General features: G+C 47.6%; 3 protein-coding genes across 5 annotated transcripts in view; 2 read left to right on the top strand and 1 right to left on the bottom strand.

Annotated features, from left to right (window-relative positions):
• The window catches only part of LOC307075336 (uncharacterized protein), a gene marked incomplete at both ends in the record, with an annotated part of 8,927 nt that extends 7,461 nt beyond the window's left edge, over positions 1–1,466 (bottom strand). Inside the window, 2 exons of the mRNA XM_079735896.1 lie at positions 573–961; positions 1,310–1,466. Of these exons, the coding sequence (XP_079592022.1) occupies positions 573–961; positions 1,310–1,466 (546 nt within the window). The remainder of the gene's footprint in view (positions 1–572; positions 962–1,309) is intronic.
• Positions 1,467–6,553: 5,087 nt separating this feature from the next.
• On the top strand, positions 6,554–8,672 carry LOC307074692 (pro-opiomelanocortin A-like; the record flags this gene model as incomplete). The annotated part of the gene is made up of 2 exons (XM_079734960.1): positions 6,554–6,667; positions 8,157–8,672. 2 exons carry the CDS (start codon positions 6,554–6,556, stop codon positions 8,670–8,672), a joined length of 630 nt encoding a protein of 209 aa, XP_079591086.1.
• Positions 8,673–10,784: 2,112 nt separating this feature from the next.
• pcid2 (PCI domain containing 2) lies at positions 10,785–26,273 on the top strand. Of its 3 annotated transcripts, none has more exons than XM_079735548.1 (16): positions 10,785–10,830; positions 14,713–14,783; positions 14,878–14,928; positions 16,912–17,001; positions 17,490–17,563; positions 17,686–17,751; positions 20,391–20,432; positions 20,941–20,995; positions 21,414–21,517; positions 21,759–21,834; positions 22,041–22,182; positions 22,765–22,865; positions 23,736–23,809; positions 25,093–25,218; positions 25,762–25,885; positions 26,113–26,273. In XM_079735548.1, the coding sequence occupies exons 3-16, from the start codon at positions 14,893–14,895 to the stop codon at positions 26,200–26,202; spliced, it is 1,200 nt and encodes a 399-aa protein (XP_079591674.1). In that variant the 5' UTR covers positions 10,785–10,830; positions 14,713–14,783; positions 14,878–14,892; the 3' UTR covers positions 26,203–26,273. The 3 variants fall into 3 exon arrangements, with proteins under 3 accessions (XP_079591674.1, XP_079591675.1, XP_079591676.1); XM_079735550.1 differs by having other exon boundaries at positions 10,804–10,830; positions 14,878–15,228; XM_079735549.1 differs by lacking the exon at positions 14,713–14,783 and having other exon boundaries at positions 10,787–10,830.
• The last annotated feature ends 4 nt before the right edge of the window (positions 26,274–26,277 follow it).

Genomic DNA, 26,277 nt, shown 5'->3' with positions numbered 1-26,277 from the left:
GGTTAGGCTAACCCTAACCTTATCCACAGCGACGTACAATAAGGTTAGGGTTAGGCTAACCCTAACCTTATCCACAGCGACGTACAATAAGGTTAGGGTTAGGCTAACCCTAACCTTATCCACAGCGACGTACAATAAGGTTAGGGTTAGGCTAACCCTAACCTTATCCACAGCGACGTACAATAAGTTCATTTGTCATAAGAAGTGAAACAATAAATCGCTGTCGGTACAGTAAAGATGTTCATAGAGCCAAGTGCAAGTATTACAATCGCTAGGCTAACCCATTCCCCGTGTACAGCAGTGATAGCAGCTACTGTAGACGCTACACAATTAAGTACTATGAATAAGTACAATGCAGATTAAGTGCGTACAATAAGTGTGTACATTAAGTGCCAGGACGTACAACATACAATGGTTGGACTGGGAGTTTAGAGTCAGACAGACAGACGGTCAGACAGGGGTCAGACAGACAGGTACCTGCTCCAGCCCCTCTAACCCTAACCCTAACTCTGAACAGGGGAGTTTAGAGTCAGACAGACAGACGGTCAGACAGGGGTCAGACAGACAGGTACCTGCTCCAGCGCGCTGACCCGGTGTGTCTGTCTCCTCAGCTCTGACTGCAGCTGGGAGGTGGCCTCCTTCAGGTCCTCCAGCTGGCCCCGCCCCTCCTGGTTCTGCTTCAGCCAACCAGACGCCAGCTCTGAGCAGCGGAACGGGTCGGGGCAGCGGTGGGGGTCAGGCCCCCACGGGACCAGGGTCACCTCCAGCCCTCCCCCTTCCTCCGGGCCCCGCCCCCCGGCCTGGCCCCGCCCCCCGGCCCCCAGGGGGCGGTCCGGGAGGAAGGGGGAGGAGTCCCAGTCCGCCTCGCCGTAGTCGTCGTCAGGGACGTCCGCGTGTGTGTCCGCGTGTGTGTCCGCGTGTGTGTCCGCGTGTGTGTCCGCGTGTGTGTCCGCGTGTGCGTCTGAGTGTGCGTCTGCGTGTGTGTCCGCGTGTGCGTCCGCGTGTGTGTCCGCGTGTGTGTCCGCGTGTGCGTCTAAGTGTGCGTCTGAGTGTGTGTCTGCGTGTGTGTCCGCGTGTGCGTCCGCGTGTGCGTCCGCGTGTGCGTCTAAGTGTGCATCTGAGTGTGTGTCTGCGTGTGTGTCCGCGTGTGCGTCTGCGTGTGTGTCCGCGTGTGCGTCTAAGTGTGCGTCTGAGTGTGCGTCTGCGTGTGTGTCCGCGTGTGCGTCCGCTTGTGCGTCCGCGTGTGCGTCTAAGTGTGCGTCTGAGTGTGTGTCTGCGTGTGTGTCCGCGTGTGCGTCTGCGTGTGTGTCCGCGTGTGCGTCTAAGTGTGCCTCTAAGTGTGCGTCTAAGTGTATTTCTCTGTGTGTGTCTGAGTTTATCTCAGGGTGTGTTTCTGACAAACCCTCTGATTGGCCGAGAACTGCAGCCAAAAGGACTGCAGGCAGGAAGACAGACAGGAAGTACATCCTGCTTTAGTTGTATTGTCCAGCCAATCAGTTCCCTCTGTTGCATTACCTTTTGCTGGTGACCTTTATCGTCCAATCAGTTTGTTAATTCTTGCTCATCATCACTTCCTGTTCCCAGGAGGCGTGGCTGCGGGAAAGGAAAACTGTTTCTGTAGTAGTCCAAAGGCCCCTCCCCAAAATCCATCTGTATTCCTGTAGTGGTCCCGGGCCACGCCCACCTGTAGTCCACCAGGTCCCGGGCCACGCCCACCTGTAGTCCACTAGGTCCCGGGCCACGCCCACCTGTAGTCCACAAGGTCCCGGGCCACGCCCACCTGTAGTCCACTAGGTCCCGGGCCACGCCCACCTGTAGTCCACTAGGTCCCGGGCCACGCCCACCTGTACTCCACCAGGTCCCGGGCCACGCCCACTTGTAGTCCACCAGGCCCCGGGCCACGACCACCTGTAGTCTACCAGGTCGCTGACCACGCCCACCTGTAGTCCACCAGGTCCCGGGCCACGCCCACCTGTAGTCCAAATAGTCCTCAAAGGAAAGAGGTTAGAGCTTGTGATGATCCTGTTGTGTGTCTGGTGTTTGTGTCTCCGTTGTGTGTGTCCGGTGTGTATGTGTATCTAGCACACTGTGTGTGTGTGTGTGTGTGTGTGTGTGTGTGTGCGCGCGTGTGTAGTAGACTGTGTCTGTCTGGTGTGGTTCTTTGTGTGTCTGTTGTGTGTCTGTAGTTCTGGTGTGTCTCTGTGTGTGTCAGGTGTGTGTTCGTAGCAGAGTGTGTGTAGATTTCATCAAGACAAGACGAATAAAGAGATTATGATGATCTGAGGAGAGGGCCTATGAGGAGCAGAGGGGAGGGACTATGAGAAGCTGAGGGGAGGGATTATGAGGAGCTGAGGGGAGGGACTATCAGGAGCCGAGGGGAGGGATTATGAGGAGCTGAAGGGAGGGACTATGAGGAGCAGAGGGGAGGGACTATAAGGAGCCTAGGGGAGGGACTATGAGGAGCAGAGGGGAGGGATTATGAGGAGCTGAAGGGAGGGACTATGAGGAGCAGAGGGGAGGGACTATAAGGAGCCTAGGGGAGGGACTATAAGGAGCCTAGGGGAGGGACTATGAGGAGCTGAGGGGAGGGATTATGAGGAGCTGAGGGGAGGGACTATCAGCAGCTGAGGGGAGGGATTATGAGGATCTGAGGGGAGGGACTATCAGGATCTGAGGGGAGGGATTATGAGGAGCTGAGGGGAGGGACTATGAGGAGCTGAGGGGAGGGATAATGAGGAGCCTAGGGGAGGGACTTTGAGGAGCTGAGGGGAGAGACTATGAGGAGCAGAGGGGAGGGACTATGAGGAGCAGAGGTGAGGGACGATGAGGAGCAGAGGGGAGGGACTATGAGGAGCTGAGGGGAGGGATTATGAGGAGCTGAGGGGAGAGACTATGAGGAGCAGAGGGGAGGGACTATGAGGAGGGGAGGGACTATGAGGAGCAGAGGGGAGGGACTATGAGCAGCAGAGGGGAGGGACTATGAGGAGCAGAGGGGAGGGACTATGAGGAGCAGAGGGGAGGGACTATGTGGAGCAGAGGGGAGGGACTATGAGGAGCTGAGGGGAGGGACTATGAGGAGCTGAGGGGAGGGACTATGAGGAGCAGAGGGGAGGGACTATGAGGAGCTGAGGGGTGGGACTATGAGGAGCTGAGGGGAGGGACTATGAGGACCGGAGGGACTATGAGGAGCTGAGGGGAGGGACTATGAGGAGCAGAGGGGAGGGACTATGAGGAGCAGAGGGGAGGGACTATGAGGAGCTGAGGGGAGGGACTATGAGGAGCTTAGGGGAGGGACTATGAGGAGCTGAGGGGAGGGACTATGAGGAGCAGAGGGGAGGGACTATGAGGAGCTGAGGGGAGGGACTATGAGGAGCTGAGGGGTGGGACTATAAGCACCAGAGGGGAAGGACTATGAGGAGGGGAGGGATTATGGTGATTAGTATAATCCTCGTTCTGCAACATTTACAGTCCACCACATAATCCCACAAATGGTAGCAGTCCTCCTGTACAGCAGTTAGTACTGGAGGCACTGGTCTGTGGAACTCTGCTGGTGCTGTAGTACTGGTAGCACTGGTAGTACTGGTAGTACTGGTAGTACTGGTAGCACTGGTAGAACTGGTAGTACTGGTAGCACTGGTAGTACTGGTAGCACTGGTAGCACTGGTAGTACTGGTAGCACTGGTAGTACTGGTAGTACTGGTAGCACTGGTAGCACTGGTAGCACTGGGACATTTTTTTGTAGTACTCTGAGGTCTGTTGTGTTTTCAACAGAGAGCTCATTGTGCAGAGTGTGTGTGTGTGTGTGTGTGTGTGTCTGAGTGAGTGTGTGTGTCTTTGTGTGTATGTGTTTGTGTGTGTGTCTGTTTGTGTGTGTGTGTTTGTATGTGTGTGTGTGTGTCTGAGTGAGTGTGTGTTTGTGTGTGTGCGTGTGTGTGTATGTGTGTCTGTGTGTATGTGTTTGTGTGCGTGTGTCTGAGTGTTTTTGTGTGTGTGTGTGTGTCTGAGTGTTTGTGTGACTGTGTGTGTGCGTGTGCATGTGTGTGTGTGTGTCTGAGTGTTTGTGTGACTGTGTGTGTGCGTATGCATGTGTGTGTGTGTGTCTGAGTGTTTGTGAGTGTTCAAGGCTCTAACTTAATGGATGTTTATTTAGATGATTTCCACCATTCTGACTAAAGTAGGATCTATAAATATCCCTCTCCTCCTCTCCTCTCCCCTCATATCCCCTATTATTGTTATATATATATATATATATATATATATGTATATATAGATTCACCATCTATAGAGCTGGAGGAGGTTTATGTTCTCATCCTGTTCTATAGTCCATTCATAGATTAACTTTTTTATAATGTGTTTTGTGTGTCATGGAGGTGTGTGTGTGTGTGTTTGTGTGTGTTTGTGTGCATGTGTGTGTGAGTGTGTGTCATGAGGCAGGTGTGTGTGTGTATGTGTGTGTGCGTGTGTGTGTGTCTGTGTGTTTTTCATGAGGCATGTTTGTGTGTGAGTGCGTATGTGTGTGTCTGTGTGTGTTTGTTTGTGTGTGTGCATGTGTGTGTGTGTGTCATGATGCAGGTGTGTGTGTGTGTGTGTGTGTGTCGTGAAGCCGTTGTGTGTATGTGTGTGTGCGTCATGAAGCACTTCTGTGTGTGTGTGTGTGTGTGGTTGTGTGTCACGAAGCAGGTGTCTGTGTGTGTGTGTGTTTGTCATGAGGCAGGTGTGTGGTTGTGTGTGTGTGTGTTTGTCATGAGGCGGGTTTGTGTTTGTGTGTGTGTGTGTGTGTTAGTCATGAGGCAGGCGTGTGTGCGTGTGTGTGTGTGTCTGTGTGTGTCTGTGTGTGTGTGTGTGTGTAAGGAGACACCGGAACTGCTGGTTTGATTCCCGGTGTCCGAGGCCTGACGAGATGGCGAGAGGACGATAAACCCTCTAATCCCCCAACACAAGAGGGGGGGGGGAACCCTCTAATCCACCGCCGCCCGCTGACATTCAGACCACGGGGGGGGGGTCGATACACACAGCTGGGGGTGGGGGGCGCCCGACGCAGGCGGCGTGTCATCAGGAGACCTTGAGGCGGGGATATAAGGGAGACGGCGGGTCCACCTCTCATCCTCAGGACAGCAGCAGATGAGAGGTGAGTCTGACCACTATAGATAACTAATGGACTAACCTGTGGTACTAAACCTTTATAGATAACTAATGGACTAACCTGTGGTACTAAACCTTTATAGATAACTAATGGACTAACCTGTGGTACTAAACCTTTATAGATAACTAATGGACTAACCTGTGGTACTAAACCTTTATAGATAACTAATGGACTAACCTGTGGTACTAAACCTTTATAGATAACTAATGGACTAACCTGTGGTACTAAACCTTTATAGATAACTAATGGACTAACCTGTGGTACTAAACCTTTATAGATAACTAATGGACTAACCTGTGGTACTAAACCTTTATAGATAACTAATGGACTAACCTGTGGTACTAAACCTTTATAGATAACTAATGGACTAACCTGTGGTACAGTATGACTACTATAGATAACTAATGGACTAAGTAGTGGTACTAAACCTTTATCGATAACTAATGGACTAATTATTGGTAATAAACCTTTAGAGATAACTAATGAACTAACTAGTGCTGCACTCTGACCGCTAGAGATAACTAATGGAATAACTAGTGGTACTAAACCTTTATAGATGACTAATAAACTAACTATTGCTGCACTCTGATTGTAATAGATAACTAATGTATTAACTAATGCTGCACTCTGACCATAATAGATAACTAATGTGCTGCACTCTGACCATAATAGATAACTAATGGACTAACTAATGCTGCACTCTGACCACAATAGATAATTCTAAAACGTTTATGAATTTATGCATGCTTCATTTGTACAGTTATAGAAGATATCTAGTACTGTACGAACTTCAAAAAACACCATGTGTAAAGTTAAATTAACACCATGTGTAAAGATAAAGTAACACCATGTATAAAGATGAGGTAACACCATGTGTAAAGATAAAGTAACACCATGTGTAAAGATAAAGTAACACCATGTGTAAAGTTAAATTAACACCATGTGTAAAGTTAAATTAACGCCATGTGTAAAGTTAAATTAACACCATGTGTAAAGATAAAGTAACACCATGTCTAAAGTTAAGGTAACACAATGTGTAAAGATAAAGTAACACAATGTGTAAAGATAAGGTAACACCATGTGTAAAGATAAAGTAACACAATGTGTAAAGGTAAATTAACACCATGTGTAAAGGTAAATTAACACCATGTGTAAGGATAAAGATAAAGTAAGACGATGTGTAAAGATAAAGTAACGCTGTGTGTAAAGATAAATTACCCCATGCTGGAATAGAAAGATAAAGGTCTAGCTCTATAGAGATGATTCATATGGATATACAAACATTTGTATATCCATATCCATAGTATAATCGTCACAAGAAGAGTTGAAGATTTGAACAATTATACATTCAATAATTGAATGTATGCTCATAAGAAAATGTGTGTTGGTTTCTGATTGGCAGAGAGCAACATGTGTCCTGCATGGTTATTGGTTGTGGCAGTGGTGGGTGTGGCCAGAGGAACTGTCAGTCAATGCTGGGAACACCCCTCCTGTAAAGACGTGTCTTCAGAGAGCAATATACTGGTAACACACACACACACACACACACACACACACACACACACACACACACAGACACACACACGCAGGCATACACACACACACACACACTCCTCTCCTCCTCACCTCCTCTCCCCTCTCTCCTCTCCTCTCTCCTCCTCCTCTCCTCCTCTCTCCTCTCCTCCTCTCTCCTCTCCTCCCCTCTCCTTTCCCCCTCTCCTCTCCTCCTCTCTCCTCTCCTCCTCTCTTCTCCTCTCCTCCTCTCTCCTCTCCTCCTCTCTCCCCCTCCTCCCTCCTCCTCCCCTCCTCCTCTCTCCCCCTCCCCTCTCCTCCTCTCCTCTCCTCTTCCCTCCTCCTCTCCTCTCCTCCTCTCCTCCTCTCTCCTCTCCCCTCTCCTCCTTTCCTCTCCTCCTCTCTCCTCTCCTCTCTCCTCCTCCTCCTCTCCTCCTCTCTCCTCTCCGCCTCTCTCCTTTCCTCCTCTCCTCCTCTCTCCTCTCCTTTCCTCTCCTCCTCTCCTCCTCTCCCCTCTCCTCTCCTCCTCTCCTCCTCCTCTCTCCTCTCCTCTCTCCTCCTCTCTCTTCTCCTCTTCTCCTCTCGCCCCTCCTCTCTCCTCCTCTCCTCCTCCCCTCCTCCTCTCTCCCCCTCCTCGCTCCTCCTTTCCTCTCTCCTCTCCTTCTCTCTCCTCTCCTCTCTCCTCCTCCTCTCCTCCTCTCTCCTCTCCTCCTCTCTCCTCTCCTCCCCTCTCCTTTCCCCCTCTCCTCTCCTCCTCTCTCCTCTCCTCCTCTCTTCTCCTCCTCTCTCCTCCCCTCCTCTCTCCTCTCCTCCTCTCTCCCCCTCCTCCCTCCTCCTCCCCTCCTCCTCTCTCCCCCTCCCCTCTCCTCCTCTCCTCTCCTCTTCCCTCCTCCTCTCCTCTCCTCCTCTCCTCTCCTCCTCTCCCCTCTCCTCTCCTCCTCCTCTCTCCTCTCCTCTCTCCTCCTCTCCTCCTCTCTCCTCTTCTCCTCTCTCCCCTCCTCTCTTCTCCTCTCCTCTCCTCCTCCCCTCCTCCTCTCTCCCCCTCCTCGCTCCTCCTTTCCTCTCTCCCCTCCTCCTCTCCCCTCTCCTCCTCTCCTCCTCTCTCCTCTCCTCTCTCCTCCTCCTCTCCTCCTCTCTCCTCTCCTCCTCTCCTCCCCTCTCCTTTCCCCCTCTCCTCTCCTCCTCTCTCCTCTCCTCCTCTCTCCTCTCCTCCTCTCTCCCCCTCCTCCCTCCTCCTCCCCTCCTCCTCTCTCCCCCTCCCCTCTCCTCCTCTCCTCTTCCCTCCTCCTCTCCCCTCCTCCTCTCTCCTCTCCTCCTCTCCCCTCTCCTCCTCTCCTCTCCTCCTCTCTCCTCTCCTCTCTCCTCCTCCTCCTCTCCTCCTCTCTCCTCTCCGCCTCTCCCCTTTCCTCCTCTCCTCCTCTCTCCTCCCCTCCCCTCTCCTCTCCTCCTCTCTCCTCTCCTCCTCTCTCCTCTCCTCTCCTCCTCACCTCTCCTCCCCTAGGAGTGTATCCAGCTGTGTCGGTCCGACCTGACAGAGGAGACACCCCTCTTCCCGGGCGACGCCCACCTGCAGCCCCTCCTCCTGCCGGAGCCCGACTCCACCCCTCCCTTCTCGCTGTCCTCCTCCTCCCCCCTCTCCTTCTCCTCCTCCCTGCTCCTCCCCGGGGGGGGGCCGCGCCCGGCTAAGCGCTCCTACTCCATGGAGCATTTCCGCTGGGGCAAACCGGTGGGCCGCAAGCGGCGCCCCATCAAGGTGTTCACCCCCTCCTCCTCCTCCCCCCCCGGCCCCGACTCCTCCGAGGGCTTCCCCGGGGAGATGAGGAGGGAGCTGGGCAACGAGGCGCTGGAGGAGGTGAAGAAGGACGGCTACAAGATGAACCACTTCCGCTGGAGCTCCCCGCTGCCCAGCAAGCGCTACGGAGGCTTCATGAAGAGCTGGAGGGAGGAGGAGGGGGGCCAGGGGCCCCTGATCACACTGTTCAGGAACCTGATCAACAAGGAGCAGCCCGACGCCTAGGGGGCGGGGAGAGGAGGATCTACAAGGACTTAAACATGCTCAGTGGAAGAAGAAAACATTATTCAGCATGTGTTCATACCTGTAAATTAAAGTTTGTTTGCAAGCAAAAGATGCCTCTGTCTGTTCTGTCTCTCTGTCTGTCTGCCTGTCTCTCTGCCTGTCTGTCTGTCTTTCTGCCTTTCTGTCTGTCTGCCTGTCTGAAACAATAGAGATTCAGTCCGTTACTTACACAGAAATAAGATCAGGAGTTTCTCATTTCCCCGTTCATCGTATTCACAGCAGACCCTTGACCTCTGACCTCTGACCCCTGACCTCTGACCTCTGGTCCAGACTGGAACTTCCGTCTGGGTCCTGAGACGAAGAGGACCGGTCTCGGGACCTGCTGCCTGTCTGTGAAGACCCTGTCAGCAGGTTCAAGTCAGATCAGGTCAGTTCAGTTCAGTTTATTTGTCATTGTTACAAGATAACAACGAAATGTTGATATGATTAGGCCCCGTCCCTTTTTCGTTTTATGTGGTTCAGGAATATCTCCGTAAAGACATTATTGCGAAAGCGCATCGAGCTGTAGAAACGCTGTAGTCAATATTCAAGGCGCTGGTTCTCCACAGAGAAAGTGGAGCGCATACAGCCTGCGCATACAGCCTGCGCATACAGCCTGCGCCATACAGCCTGCGCATACAGCCTGCGCCATACAGCCTGCGCCATACAGCCTGCGCCATACAGCCTGCGCCATACAGCCTGCGCATACAGCCTGCGCCATACAGCCTGCGCCATACAGCCTGCGCCATACAGCCTGCGCATACAGCCTGCGCCATACATTTACATTTTACATTTAGGGCATTTAGCAGATGCTTTTATCAAAAGCGACTTACAATAACTGCATTTGTTACAATAAGTACATTTGTCATAAGAAGTGAAACAATATAGCGCTGTCGGTACAGTAAAGATGTTCATAGAGTAGTAGGAACAGAAGAAGTGCAAGTATTACAATCACTAGGCTAACCCATTCCCCGTGTAAAGCAGCGATAGCAGCTACTGTAGATGCTACACAATTAAGTACCTTGTACAAGTGCCAGGACGTACAACATTCAATGGTGGCTGTGCATTGGTTTCTATGCAGAGTCGAGATGAACTCTGAACAGGTGAGTTTTGAGTCTTTTGCGGAAGCTGGTGAGCGACTCTGCGGTCCTGACATCGGTAGGGAGCTCGTTCCACCACTGAGGTCCCAAAACAGAGAAAAGTTGTGACTTTGCTGATCGACCTTTGCTTGCTCTTAGCGATGGCGGTACCAGACGTCATACAGCCTGCGCGCTGCATACAAACATTCAGCCACGAGGAGATACAACCATTTAAATTGAGCAGAAATACTTTCTAATGTACAGTTATTAATTAAATGTATCAAGGGGCTTTATTTAAAGCTACAAAAATAATACAAATAAAATAATGAACTGTTTAGTTCTAACTGTTTTTTTGGTTTCACCAAAAAATCGGCTTTGTGTGGATGGGGCCCAACAGGGCAGGGTTGGGGGTTCCAGTCCCTGTAGTGACTCAGTGGTAGAGCAAGGCACCAACAGGGCAGGGTTGGGGGTTCCAGCCCCTGTAGTGACTCAGTGGTAGAGCAAGGCACCAACAGGGCAGGGTTGGGGGTTCCAGCCCCTGTAGTGACTCAGTGGTAGAGCAAGGCACCAACAGGGCAGGGTTGGGGGTTCCAGTCCCTGTAGTGACTCAGTGGTAGAGCAAGGCACCAACAGGGCAGGGTTGGGGGTTCCAGTCCCTGTAGTGACTCAGTGGTAGAGCAAGGCACCAACACGGCAGGGTTGGGGGTTCCAGTCCCTGTAGTGACTCAGTAGTAGAGCAAGGCACCAACACTGCTGGTTCTACTCACTGTGACTCAGTAATAAAGCAATAGAAAAGACACGTATAAAATAACATTTAAGCGTCAAGAACAAATTAATAAAGGAAGTAAAAGACAACCGAAATGAAAAGCAAAATATTATCTTAAAGAAAGAAAGAGAAGACCCATGTTGACCAGTAGAGCGCGGCAGCGGCTCAGAGGAAGAGCCGGAAGAAGCCTTCGAGGGCCGGAAGCGCTTCTTTGTGCGTCGAGAAAAACATTCCCCCGCGTGCTTCACTCGTCAACAACAAGGAGACCAACACGGTAAACTTTATTATATTTATATAGATATATCAACATTATACATGTTATAGTCATGTTTTTATTTTATTGAACCTTTATGTATTCAGGGAAGGCCATTGAGAGCAGCCTGCCGTGATTACAACATTGAAATAAGAACAGAAACACAAATGTACAATAGATAAAATAGTTGAACAACCGAAGAAACATTTCAATTCATATTAATAATACAACACAATGGGACATTAAGAACGATATTGAAAACGCCAGAGTTTTCTTCCTGAGTTGCTTGGTGGATTGACCTAAAGTCTCATAATATGATGGTGAAGCAGTGAAGATTTATGTCGCATGCATGTGTCCTGGTAATAACGAGACGCCTCGCCACTGAGGACGCTCACGCTTACGCGTGTTCCCGCCAGCCACAGTTCATGTGCACTGCGGTAGGAATCTCAAAGTTCTTCGCAGCAGAGTTTTTTTATCCGATAAAAAACAGTAAGAACTAAACAGAAATTAGTAGGATCAGTTTCAAGTTTGCAGGCCTTTATTTTCTTGTAGCCTATCACCTACTATCCTTTTGCTTTTATTTATGAGAAGCACATACAGTATTGCCACTGTATGGAAGGCAACACTAGCCCTTATCTAGAGCTGGTTTACCAGTACACAACGTTTAACAAGTGTTCAACAACGATGCCAACAGACGGTTTCAACGTCAATCCATAGTAAAGTATGTGATATGATGGTTGATTATTTCATATTAAGTGCAACTTTCATGTTTTGTCATGTTCATGCGCGTCACTAATAACAATAATGGTGTGATCCAGATGCCTCAGACACCAGCCTTTCGAGTTGCAAATGGGGAAATCTCCCAGCTTTCTTTCGGCATTTCACGGAGGCACGCCCCTTTTGGGCCCCCTCGGAAATCTGAGAGTATACATGCCGCCTTCAAAACGCTCGTAGTGTCCGGGAGGTTCGGACCTTAAGCTCGGGGGAAAGTGCTTTGAACACTCTGTTTGGTCTGAGTTTTGCTCAGAGTTTCGTGCGGAAGTAAAGCTTCCCGAGTCCTCCGAGATGACGTCACAACAATGGCTGCCCATTTCATTGATGGACTAAAGTGAACCTGTAGCAAGCACTAAGAGGCGAACTTAACACCCATTCTAACATTTGCATTACGATACATTATAGCTTACAATTATAAACATCACCTGATCAATTCTCGCTCATGTTCAACCATCGCAAGCAGTTCTAATAACTGATTCATCTGATTAAGAAAAGAAGCGGAAAGAGGTCCCGGCAGGCATCCACCCTAGCTTTTGTTTTGAAGTCTAGTCTCACGAACGATCAGTTTCTCCGGGTTTATGTCGTAGCCTACCAATTTCTGAGGGGCGTTTCCTGAACACTCGGTTGAAGGGAAGGTTTACGTAAAGACACGGAAGAGCTGTTTTGGTCCTGGCAACAGAGTTCAGTGATGACGCTCTCAATAAAAATGGCTGCTCCCGTAAAGAGATTTATTTTCTTTGTATTTGTAACACGTTGGTCATTTTAATGTTGATTTTAAATGCTCTTACACACTTGGTTACCCTGCTAATTTATTCCGGTCACCAATTTATGCATTGCACAGTCTTGCTGTGTGTGCAATTTGTAAAGTTGTGTTGTTTGTTTTTGAGCTGGTTTGCTAAAGAGGCTTATGTAGCTAACAATAAACAAAGGCTAGCCAATTTCAAGACACAATCACAAAGACCAATGGGAACGCTATAAGTGCTCCGAGACCGGAAATGAGGTCACAAGTGCAAATCGGAAGGCTGGTGTCCGAGGTATCGGGATCACACCATAAGTCACCAACTGGGCAACTCTGTTATCAACATCTGGCCCCAGTAGCCAAACGGAAGTAGAATCATCAGAGCATTATGAGGTGTCGTTAACGAGAGCCTTCAGACGTCGTGAAAAATGTTTCCCCCATAATTCCCAGCGATCTGAACGTGCCATTAAGCAATCTCACACAAGAGGGAGTGCTGTTGTACTGATATCAGCACGGCTGCGATTCGGTCGTGGGCACGAGGCCGCAGCCAATCACAGCAGTGATCAGCACAACAGCACGACCTCGAGATTGCTTTTATACAACAGTTCTACAAGCACCATTTATTTTACTAGTTAACAGTAATAAGCAACAACAGATTATAATTTGTTTGTATATTTAATGATTTATTTGGCTCCGCCAACACAAATAGACAACTGGACGGGGACTGAACTGTTGCCAAGCAACACATAAACACACTAGCTTAATAACGTTATGTTATAGTAATATGTAGGCCTATATGTTATGTTATAGTGATATTTTAGGCCTATTTGTTATGTTATACTAGCATGTAGGCCTATTTGCTATGTTTATTGTGATTTTAAGGCCTATATGTTATGTTATAGTAATATGTTGGCCTGTATGTTATGTTATAGTGATATTTAGGTATATATGTTATGTTATAGTGATATGTAGGTATATATGTTATGTTATAGTGATATGTAGGTATATATGTTATATTATAGTGATATGTAGGCCTATATGTTATGTTATATTAATATGTAGGCCTATATGTTATGTTATAATAATATGTTGGCCTGTATGTTATGTTATAGTGATGTTTAGGTATATATGTTATGTTATAGTGATATGTAGGTATCAGTGGAGGCTTCTCCATTGAGGAGAGGGAGGAAGATCCTCCTTAACATTGTTGAGAATAAAAAATGTAGATTGCCCAGACTACTGTAATGAATTAATGCCCTTAAATATACTATAATGCCTTTGAATATATAATGTTGGTTTCCCTGGGTAAAGGGACATTAGCCCCTATTGCCTATTGACAATTACTTCAGGGAGGAAGGTCCTCCCTCAGCCTCCGTTGACTGTCATTCATTTCCCCGAAAGTACTGGCGGCCGGTGAATAACATGGGGTTCAATGGGAGAGAGGAGGAAAGTCCTCCTCTGGTTGGGTGTGACCTTAAGGCGTTTGATTCACGCAAAAATCTATTCGGGCTGTGCTATGAACCAATAAGCAGGATCCCTGGCTGGTGAGCAGTGTTGCCAGATTGGGCAGATTTCCCACCCAATTGGGCTACTTTAATCACGTTAGGCTGGAAAAATTATCATTCGGCGGGAAATCTGCCCAATCTGGCAACGAAGTTGATAACAAACCCGCTCTGCCTGCACTGCCGCTTAGTCAAAGAGACGCAGTGCAGGTGAAATCATCTGAAGGATAACGAGATTCTAACATTTGCGAATAAAGTGTACAATGGAAACATTGGAAACAAAGGACATTGTTCATGTTTAATTACAAAGCATTCCAGTCATTGAGTTACAGTGCTAAGTTAGCGACCAAAGAAAAAGGTAGACCACTTCGCAAAATCGAGATCACCAAAAGTAATGGCAACGTCAGTGTTGTGGGTGCTACATGGTTCTCTAGGTACTCATGGCCTACTGGTAGCATTACTACCAATCGACTGTATTGCTGGCCCTGTTTGCTCTTGAATAATGGCAAATCTCCAATGTGGGCTGTTCATGGTTTCACTGATGTGAAAGATCTTGATAGGGAAACCAAACGTATCAAGTGTCAAGTTCACGTTGGTGCTGCTATCCGACTTTCCTTGCTAGGCACCATGCCTATAGATCAGGTTGTTTGAAATAATGTTCTCGTTCTTTCACTAGTTTGTTACTCTGACCGTTCTGTTTGATATTGTGGGCTAATGGGCTTTGCATCCTTTCCTTCGGCCCTTGCAGTCCATTTCAAATTACAGTGATAACTGGTGGCTTTGTATCAATTTTATTCACATATCTATCGCTCCCTACTATTTTGTAGTTCACCAAAACACCCTGAAACAACTTGAGTCTCACATTCTTATGCCACCATACACCAACAGTGCAAGCAGGCCAATGGCAACCAAGCGCGCAGTCCTTCCTCCCTCACTTTAAAAACCACCAGCCGCCACTGGTAGGTATATGTTATGGTAATATGTATACCTATATGTTATGTTATAGTAATATGTTGTATTTTATTAACATGTTCAAATTCAACTGTGCTTCAGGTTGAGGGGATCAACATGGCTCACATCACTATGAACCAGTATCTACAACAGGTAAACATCACTATTAACCAGTAACAGGTTAACATCACTATGAACCAGTATCTACAACAGGTAAACATCACTATTAACCAGTAACAGGTAAACATCACTATGAACCAGTATCTACAACAGGTAAACATCACTATTAACCAGTAACAGGTAAACATCACTATGAACCAGTATCTACAACAGGTAAACATCACTATTAACCAGTAACAGGTTAACATCACTATGAACCAGTATCTACAACAGGTAAACATCACTATTAACCAGTAACAGGTTAACATCACTATGAACCAGTATCTACAACAGGTAAACATCACCATTAACCAGTATCTACAACAGGAAAACATCACTAGTAACAGGTAAACATCGCTGTTAACCAGTAACAGGTAAACATCGCTATTAACCAGTAACAGGTAAACATCACTATTAACTAGTCACAGGTAAACATCACTATTAACCAGTAACAGATAAAAATCACTATTAACCAGTAACAGGTGAACATCACTATTAACCAGTGCAAGTTAAACATCACTATTAACCAGTCACAGGTAAACATCAGTATTAACGAGTATTTATAACAGGTAATGTGTGTTATTAATGTGAATTACTGTGTTATTGGTGTGTTATTAACATGTATTAGTGTTATTAACGGGTATTAGTGTGTTATTAGTGTGTTGTTGATGTGTATTAGTGTTATTAACGTGTAGCAGTGTTATTAACGAGTATTAGTGTGTTATTGACGTGTATTAGTGTGTTATTGACATGTATTAGTGTTTTATTGATGTATATTAGTGTGTTGATGTGTATTTGTGTTACTAACATGAATTTGTTATTAACATGTATTAGTGTTTTATTGATGTGTATTAGTTAGTGCTGGCAGTTTAATGCAATTTTAACGGCGTTCATTTTTTTATTGCTCGATTAACGCTCTTTTGGCTTGGCAAACGTTGTAGTTTTTTCACCTGCTGTCTAGCAACAACTAGTCACAAAACTACAACACCAAAAAAACAATCACGCTGCACATACTTGCTGGGGCAAGCAAGGATACAGAGCGGGTGAAATACTCCTTAAAAGTGTGTGTGTGTGTGTGTGTGTCACTCTGTTCGAGCCTGCACGAGAGTTCAATGTTGTCATTAACTGTTACGTCTTTCTGACCAATCGCAGTTCAAGGCCCACCTGGGCTGTACCACTTCAGGAGGGGCCTCTCAGTTACTCCCCTCTAGACAGAATCGACTTGGATGCGACGTTGACAGTTTGTTGCGTCTGTTGAGTGAGTGAGAGGTTGCGGGCGCACAGCTCAGGCTGCCGGACGGCGCTGCAAGGAACTTTTATAAACGCAATATTGTTATCCCGCAGTCATCAGCCCGACAGCCCCGAAACGTTAACGGCCCACCGGGAACTCTCCCGACTCTCCCGATTACCACTCCGCCTGTGTGTGTGTGTGTGTGTGTGTGTGTGTGTGTGTGGGCGTTATTTGATAGCCTGGTAATGTGTATAGGCCTTCGTACGGTCGGAATAATCATACTGGTTTAAATAATAAATGTTAAAGTATTTCCCATCGTTGCTGAGCAAGAGTTTTGTTCTACAGTTCCGTGATAGAAACAAATAAAAGCCCGGGCTATTGAAGTGTTACGGTACCACTGTCATGCACCTACCCGATGTCAAGTGGACCGGGTTGAACTCACTGCGGGTCTCTCTTCTTATATCCATCTTACCAAAGATATTTTATTACTGTCCATCTCAACACTGATCTCACTAAAAGGCTAGCAGCACGAAATCAAGGGATATTTAAAATAATGAAATATGTGATTAATGAGCAATTAAATATTTTAATTGCTTGACAGCAGTAGTATTAGTGTGTTATTGGTGTGTTGTTGATGTGTATTAGTTTTGCTAACATATATTAATGTGTTATTAACATGTTATGAATGTGTATTTGTGTGTTAACGTGTTACTAACGAGTTGTTATAATGTTAACGTGTTCTCCAGGTGTATGAGGCACTAGATAACCACGAGGGATCCTTCTGTGCCGAGCTGCTGTCCTTCAAACACCCCCATGTGGCCAACCCCCGACTACAGGTACCTTGACCCCTGACCTTTACCTCTTATATCTGACCTCTAACCCCAGACCCCTGGCCTCCTACAGGACAGGGGCGGGGCCTCCTCCTGTAGGGGCGGGGCCTCCTGTAGGTGCAGGGCCTCCTCCTGTAGGGGCGGGGCCTCCTGTGGGGGCGGGGCCTCCTGTGTAGGGGCAGGGCCTCCTCCTGTAGGGGCGGGGCCTCCTGTAGGGGCGGGGCCTCCTGTAGGTGCGGGGCCTCCTCCTGTGGGGGCGGGGCCTCCTGTGTAGGGGCGGGGCCTCCTGTGGGGGTGGGGGCGGGGCCTCCTGTGTAGGGGCAGGGCCTCCTCCTGTAGGGGCGGGGCCTCCTGTGTAGGGGCAGGGCCTCCTCCTGTAGGGGCGGGGCCTCCTGTGTAGGGGCGGGGCCTCCTGTGGGGGCGGGGCCCGCCCTCAGCCTTCATGCTCGTCGCTCCTCTCTGCTTACCACTTCTTCCTGTCATGTTATCCTCAGCTGGCCAATCCTGAGGACAAGTGCCAGCAGGTCCTGGAGCCGCCGTACGACGAGATGGTGGCCGCGCACCTGAGGTAGGTCAGAGGTTGCCTGAGGTCACCTGAGGTAGGTCAGAGGTCGCCTGAGGTCACCTGAGGTCAGCCTCCAGGCGTGATGCTCGCTGTAATGTGTGTGTCTGTGTGTGTTTGTGTTCCAGGTGTACGTACGCGGCGGCCAACCACGACTTTATAGAGGCGTACAAGTTCCAGACCCTGGTCGTCCAATATCCTCCTACAACATAGACGTAATGTGTATACTGTCTATATCTGTGGAGAGACATACTATATATATATATATACAGTGGGGCAAAAAAGTATTTAGTCAGCCACCAATTGTGCAAGTTCTCCCACTTAAAAAGATGAGAGAGGCCTGTAATTTTCATCGTAGGTATACCTCAGCTATGAGAGACAAAATGAAAAAAAAAAAAATCTAGAAAATCACTGTCTGATTTTTAAAGAATTTATTTGCAAATTATGGTGGAAAATAAGTATTTGGTCAATAACAAAAGGTCATCTCAATACTTTGTTACATGCCCTTTGTTGGCAATGACAGAGGTCAAACGTTTTCTGTAAGTCTTTACAAGGTTTTCACACACTGCTGCTGGTATTTTGGCCCATTCCTCCATGCAGATCTCCTCTAGAGCAGTGATGTTTTTGGGCCTTCGCTGGGCAACACGGACTTTCAACTCCCTCCAAAGATTTTCTATGGGGTTGAGATCTGGAGACTGGCTAGGCCACTCCAGGACCTTGAAATGCTTCTTACGAAGCCACTCCTTCGTTGCCCGGGCGGTGTGTTTGGGGTCATTGTCATGGTGAAAGACCCAGCCACGTTTCATCTTCAGTGCCCTTGCTGATGGAAGGAGGTTTTCACTCAAAATCTCACGATACATGGCCCCATTCATTCTTTCCGTCACACGGATCAGACGTCCTGGTCCCTTGGCAGAAAAACAGCCCCAAAGCATCATGTTTCCACCCCCATGCTTCACTGTAGGTATGGTGTTCTTTGGATGCAACTCAGCATTCTTTCTCCTCCAAACACGACGAGTTGAGTTTTTACCAAAAAGTTCTATTTTGGTTTCATCTGACCATATGACATTCTCCCAATCCTGTTCTGGATCATCCAAATGCTCTCTAGCAAACTTCAAACGGGCCCGGGCATGCATTGGCTTTAGCAGGGGGACATGTCTGGCACTGCAGGATTTGAGTCGCGTGGAGCCCCAGATCGAGGGAGATTATCAGTGGTCTTGTATGTATTCCATTTCCTAATAATTGCTCCCACAGTTGATTTCTTCACACCAAGCTGCTTACCTATTGCAGATTCAGACTACCCAGCCTGGTGCAGGTCTACAATTGTGTTTCTGGTGTCCTTTGACAGCTCTTTGGTCTTGGCCATTGTGGAGTTTGGAGTGTGACTGTTGTGGACTTGAGGTTGTGGACAGGTGTCTTTTATACTGATAAGGAGTTCAAACAGGTGCCATTAATACAGGTAACGAGTGGAGGACAGAGGAGCCTCTTAAAGAAGAAGTTACAGGTCTGTGACAGCCAGAAATCTTGCTGGTTTGCAGGTGACCAAATACTTATTTTCCACCATAATTTGCAAATAAATTCTTAAAAAATCAGACAATCTGATTTTCTGGATTTTTTTTTTCATTTTGTCTCTCATAGCTGAGGTTTACCTATGATGAAAATTACAGGCCTCTCTCGTCTTTTTAAGTGGGAGAACTTGCACAATGGGTGGCTGACTAAATACTTTTTTGCCCCACTGTATCTGTGGAGAGACATACTATGTATATATCTATATATGTGGAGAGATATAGGTGTAATGTGTATACTATATATATCTATATCTGGAGAGATATAGACGTAATGTGTATACTGTCTATATCTATATCTGTGGAGAGACATACTATATCTATATCTGGAGAGATATAGGTGTAATGTGTATACTGTCTATCTAGAGCAGTATAGAGATATAATGTGTATACTGTCTATCTAGAGCAGTATAGAGATATTTATATAATGTGTCTATATCAATGAAGGCGTATATAAATAGATGTTTAGGGCTGGGTTTTCCAAAATCGATTCGATTCATAAGGTTCTGAATCCATTCATCACGATAAATCTGCTCTTATATATTGAAAATGCCTCAACTGTGTTACAAAATACAAATGTACTTTATCTTTTCTCTTCACCTTAAACAACAGGTTTTAAGTGCAAACTTTTAAATTGGACAGTTTAAAGTTGAGCTGTAAACAAAACTGTCTCAAGTCTCAAAAGTGCAATTTTGAAATTAGAAAGGAATTGCAAGTGAAAGTGTACTTGAACGACAACATTCCATCACTGCAAATTTCATGAAGGCATTGTTTATTAAAGGGAAAAATAATAATAATGGTAACAAAAAAATCTAAAATAAATAAATAATAAAATCGATCTCATGCCCTATGAATCGATATGCAAAATGTAAATGAAATCGATCCAAAATCGATTAAATCGATTTTTTTACCCAGCCCTATAGATGATATATATATATATAGCAGATCTAGATTAATGTCTATCTATCTATCTATCTATCTATCTATCTATCTATCTATCTATCTATCTATCTATCTATCTATCTATCTATAGCTGTTCTAGATGTATATAGGTGTCTTAGTGTATATATCTATAGCTGTTCTAGATGTATATAGTTGTCTTAGTGTATATATCTATAGCTGTTCTAGATGTATATAGGTGTCGTAGTGTATATATCTATAGCTGTTCTAGATGTATATAGGTGTCTTAGTGTATATATCTATAGCTGTTCTAGATGTATATAGGTGTCTTAGTGTATATATCTATACAGAAGTATTCCTTAACGTTGTACGTCCTTCCTGAAGGCCTTTCAGGCTCACAAAGAAGAGAACTGGTAAATACCTACCTGTCTATCTCTATCCGTATGTCTCTTTATCTGTCTACCTGTCTAGCTCTATCCTATGTCTCTTTATCTGTCTACCTGTCTATCTCTATCCTATGTCTCTTTATCGGTCTACCTGTCTATCTCTATCCGTATGTCTCTTTATCTGTCTACCTGTCTATCTCTATCCTATGTCTCTTTATCTGTCTACCTGTCTATCTCTATCCGTATGTCTCTTTATCTGTCTACCTGTCTATCTCTATCCGTATGTCTCTCTGACTACCTGTCTTTCTGTCCCTGTCTGTTTCTCTATCTGTCTTTCAAGCTACCTGTCTCTCTCTATCTGTCTGTCTGCTCTGTATCTGTTTGTTGGAACCGTCTCAAGTGGTTTCTGCAGCTGTCTGTCTGACATGGTACTGTCTGTCTGACTGGTCTGTCTGACGTGGTACTGTGTTTGACCTGTCTGTCTGACATGGTTCTGTGTCTGACCTGTCTGTCTGACTGTCTGTCTATCTTGCAGGGCTCTTCCACTGATGTTTTCAGTGACTCTGGATCTCACAATCTTCGCCAACAATGTACGAAGTAATATTTAATGTAATCTGTAATCTATCGTATAATCTCTCATTTCTATAATAACAATCTGTTATCTCAATATAATCTGTAATCTATCGTATAATCTCTCATTTCTATAATAACAATCTGTTATCTCAATATAATCTGTAATCTATCGTATAATCTCTCATTTCTATAATAACAATCTGTTATCTCAATATAATCTGTAATCTATCGTATAATCTCTCATTTCTATAATAACAATCTGTTATCTCAATGTAATCTGTAATCTAGTATTAATTTTTAATCTAGTATAATATGTAATCTATAGTATAATCTGTAATATAGTATAATCTGTAATCTCGTATAGTTGATATATATCTGTAATCGCAAGCAGAATGTTTTCACCTCCCCTCTGACCTTTGACCTCTGACCCGACAGGCAGAGCAGCAGCTGCTGAAGAAGGGCAAAGGTCAACCAGGGGACATGTTGGAGAAGGCCGCAGAGCAGCTGATGAGCTGCTTCAGAGTGTGTGCTAGTGACAAGTCAGTACACACACACACAGATAGATATTTATATCTATAGATATATATCTACTGTATGTCTGGTTTGTATTAATCTCTTCTCTCTCTCTCTCTCTCTCTCTCTCTCTCTCTCTCTCTCTCTCTCCTTCTCTCTTTCTCTCTCTCTCTCTCTCTCTCTCTCTCTCTCTCTCTCTCTCTCTCTCTCTCTCTCTCTCTCTCTCTCTCTCTCTCTCTCTCTCTCTCTCTCTCTCTCTCTCTATAGCCGAGCCGGTCTGGACGACTCTAAGAAGTGGGGCATGTTGTTCTTGATAAACCAACTCTTCAAGATCTACTTCAAGGTGAGTGTCTGAGTGGACCAATCAGACAGGTTCACATCTGGTGGTTGTCGTGGTAACGGTACAGTGTGTTCCTGTGGTCGTCGTGGTAATGGTACAGTGTGTTCCTGTGGTCGGCGTGGTAACGGTACAGTGTGTTCCTGTGGTCGTCGTGGTAACGGTATAGTGTGTTCCAGTGGTCGTCGTGGTAACGTAACGGTGTGTTTCAGATCAATAAGCTCCACCTCTGTAAGCCTCTGATCCGAGCCATCGACAGCTCCACCCTGAAGGACGAGTACAGCATGGCTCAACGCGTGACCTACAAGTACTATGTGGGGCGCAAGGCCATGTTCGACAGCGACTTCAAGCCAGGTACCCCCTACATACCCTAGATACCCCCTACATACCCCCTATATACCCTACAAGTACTATGTGGGGCGCAAGGCCATGTTCGACAGCGACTTCAAGCCAGGTACCCCACATAGCCCCTCTATACCCTTTATACCTCCAATGTACCCCTACATACCCTGTATACCCCCTATATACCTCCTATACACCCTTGATACCCTATATACCCTATATGCCCCTATTTACCCCTTCATACTCCCTATATATCCTATGTACCCCCTACTTACCCTATATACCCCCTATATACCATATATGCCCCTATATACCCTATATGCCTCTTTATACCCCTACATACCCTTTATACACGTACATACCCCCTATGTACCCCCTATATATACTATGTACCCCCAACTTACCCTATATGCCCCCTATATACCCTATATGCCCCTATATACCCTATATGCCTCTTTATACCCCTACATACCCTTTATACACGTACATACCCCCTATGTACCCCCTATATATACTATGTACCCCCAACTTACCCTATATGCCCCTTTATACCCCCTACATATGGGCCCCCTACTTACCCCTCTGTGTCTCCAGCGGAGGAGTGCCTCTCCTTTTCCTTCCAGCACTGCCATCGGTCGAGTCAGAAGAACAAGAGGATGATTCTCATCTACCTGCTCCCTGTTAAGATGCTGCTGGTTAGTAGCCTCCTACCTCCTCTCCTCTCCTAGCTCCTCACTCCTCTCCTAGCTCCTCTCTCCTCTCTCCTAGCTCCTCTCCTAGCTCCTCTCTCCTCTCCTAGCACCTCTCTCCTCTCCTAGCTCCTCTCTCCTCTCTCCTAGCACCTCTCTCCTATCCTAGCACCTCTCTCCTCTCCTAGCTCCTCTCTCCTCTCTCCTAGCTCCTAGCTCCTCTCTCCTAGCTCCTAGCACCTCTCTCCTCTCTCCTTGCTCCTCTCTCCTAGCTCCTCTCTCCTAGCACCTCTCCTCTCTCCTAGCACCTCTCTCCTCTCTCCTAGCTCCTTTCTCCTCTCCTAGCTCCTCTCTCCTAGCTCCTCTCTCCTCTCCTAGCACCTCTCTCCTCTCCTAGCTCCTCTCTCCTCTCTCCTAGCATCTCTCTCCTCTCTCCTAGCTCCTCTCTCCTCTCTCCTAGCACCTCTCTCCTAGCTCCTCTCTCCTAGCACCTCTCTTCTAGCTCCTCTCTCCTAGCACCTCTCTCCTAGCTCCTCTCTCCTAGCTCGTCTCTCCTCTCTCCTAGCACCTCTCTCCTCTCCTAGCTCCTCTCTCCTCTCTCCTAGCACCTCTCCTCTCTCCTAGCTCCTCTCTCCTAGCTCCTCTCCCGTCTCCCAGCTCCTCTCTCCTAGCTCCTCTCTCCTAGCTCATCTCTCCTAGCTCCTCTCTCCTCTCTCCTAGCCCCTCTCTCCTATGTCGTCTCCCCTTAGTCTCCTTGACATCGCCATGCTTGACGACGGCGTCATGACCTCTGTTGTCATGACATCTGGTGTCATGTCGTTGTCACGGTGTCATGCCGTTGACAGGCCGTTGTCATGACGACTGCTGTGTTTCTAGGGCCACATGCCGACCCTCCAGCTGCTCAGGAAGTACGACCTCATGCAGTTTGCAGACGTCACCAAAGCTGTCAGGTACCAAACCAACCCTCACCCTCACTCACCCTCACTCACCCTCACTCACCCTCACTCACCCTCACCCTCACTCACCCTCACTCACCCTCACTCACCCTCACTCACCCTCACCCTCACTCACCCTCACTCACCCTCACCCTCACTCACCCTCACTCACCCTCACTCACCCTCACCCTCACTCACCCTCACTCACCCTCACCCTCACTCACCCTCACTCACCCTCACCCTCACTCACCCTCACTCACCCTCACCCTCACTCACCCTCACTCACCCTCACTCACCCTCACCCTCACTCACCCTCACTCACCCTCACTCACCCTCACCCTCACTCACCCTCACCCTCACTCACCCTCACTCACCCTCACTCACCCTCACCCTCACTGCCCCTCACTCACCCTCACTCACCCTCACTCACCCTCACCCTCACCCTCACTCACCCTCACCCTCACCCTCACTCACCCTCACCCTCACCCTCACTCACCCTCACCCTCACCCTCACTCACCCTCACCCTCACTCACCCTCACCCTCACCCTCACCCTCACCCACCCTCACTCACCCTCACCCTCACTCACCCTCACTCTCACCCTCACCCTCACTCACCCTCACTCACCCTCACTCACCCTCACCCTCACTCACCCTCACCCTCACCCTCACTCACCCTCACCCTCACCTTCACTCACCCTCACCGTAACTCACCCTCACCCTCACTCACCCTCACCCTCACCCTAACTCACCCTCACCCTCACTCACCCTCACCCTCACTCACCCTCACCCTCACCCTCACTCACCCTCACCCTCACTCACCCTCACCCTCACCCTCACCCTCACCCTCACTCACCCTCACCCTCACCCTCACCTCCATGATGCTACTTCATGTCCCGGGCCTCATTTGTGTGGTCTGGTGTGTTTGTCTGTGTGTGTGTGTGTGTGTGTGTGTGTGTGGTTGTGTGTGTGTGTGTGTGTGTGTGTGGTTGTGTGTGTGTGTGTGTGTGTGTGTGGTTGTCTGTGTGTGTGTGTGCATGTATGTGTTGGTTGTCTGGTCTGTGTGTGTGTTTGTGTGTGTGTCTGGAGTGCGTGCATGTGTGTCGTGTGTGTGTTGTGTGTGTGTGTTGTCTGGTGTGTGTGTGTGTTGTCTGGTGTGTGTGTGTGTTGTCTGGTGTGTGTGTGTATTGTCTGGAGTGTGTGTGTGTGTTGTCTGGTGTGTGTGTGTGTTGTCTGGTGTGTGTGTGTGTTGTCTGGTGTGTGTGTGTGTTGTCTGGTGTGTGTGTGTGTGTGTGTCCAGGGAGGGGAACCTTCTGCTACTCACCGAGGCGTTGGCGAGACACGAGACGTTCTTCATCCGCTGCGGAATCTTCCTCATCCTCGAGAAACTGAAGATCATCACCTACCGAAACCTCTTCAAGACTGTGTGAGTCAACTAACCCCTAACTAACCCCTACCGAAACCTCTTCAAGACTGTGTGAGTTAACTAACCCCTAACTAACCCCTACCGAAACCTCTTCAAGACTGTGTGAGTTAACTAACCCCTAACTAACCCCTACCGAAACCTCTTCAAGACTGTGTGAGTTAACTAACCCCTAACTAACCCCTACCGAAACCTCTTCAAGACTGTGAGTTAACTAACCCCTAACTAACCCCTACCGAAACCTCTTCAAGACTGTGAGTTAACTAACCCCTAACTAACCCCTACCGCAACCTCTTCAAGACTGTGTGAGTTAACTAACCCCTAACTAACCCCTACCGAAACCTCTTCAAGACTGTGTGAGTTAACTAACCCCTAACTAACCCCTACCGCAACCTCTTCAAGACTGTGTGAGTTAACTAACCCCTAACTAACCCCTACCGAAACCTCTTCAAGACTGTGTGAGTTAACCAACTCTTCAAGTTGGACAACTAACCCCTGGTTGTATACTAACCCCTGGTTGTGTAACTAACCACTGGTTGTGTTTAGTTACCAGCTGCTGAGGAGCCACCAGTTGCCCCTGGAAGCCTTCCTCGTGTGTCTGAGGATGATGAAGGTGGACGGGCTCGACCTCGACGAAGTTCAGTGTCTCCTGGCCAACCTGATCTACATGGTATACATCTATAATGACACCCCGATCTACGTGGTATACATCTATAATGACACCCCGATCTACGTGGTATACATCTATAATGACACCCTGATCTACGTGGTATACATCTATAATGGCACCCCGATCTACGTGGTATACATCTATAATGGCACCCCGATCTACGTGGTATACATCTATAATGGCAGCCTCTCTCTGTCTCTCTGTCTGCCTGTCTGTCTGTCTCTCAGGGTCATATCAAAGGCTACATCTCTCATCAGCACCAGAAGCTGGTGGTCAGTAAGCAGAACCCCTTCCCCCCTCTGTCCTCCGTGTCGTAGGGTCCGACCCCCCAGGACCCCCAAGACCTGGCCTCGTTCTTTGTACTGTTTTGACTGTGAATAAAGGTGTGAACC

Source organism: Pollachius pollachius, assembly GCF_949987615.1.
Source record: "Pollachius pollachius genome assembly, chromosome: 4".
NCBI classification, from domain to species: domain Eukaryota; kingdom Metazoa; phylum Chordata; class Actinopteri; order Gadiformes; family Gadidae; genus Pollachius; species Pollachius pollachius.
This window is presented reverse-complemented; position numbering and strand designations above follow the sequence as displayed.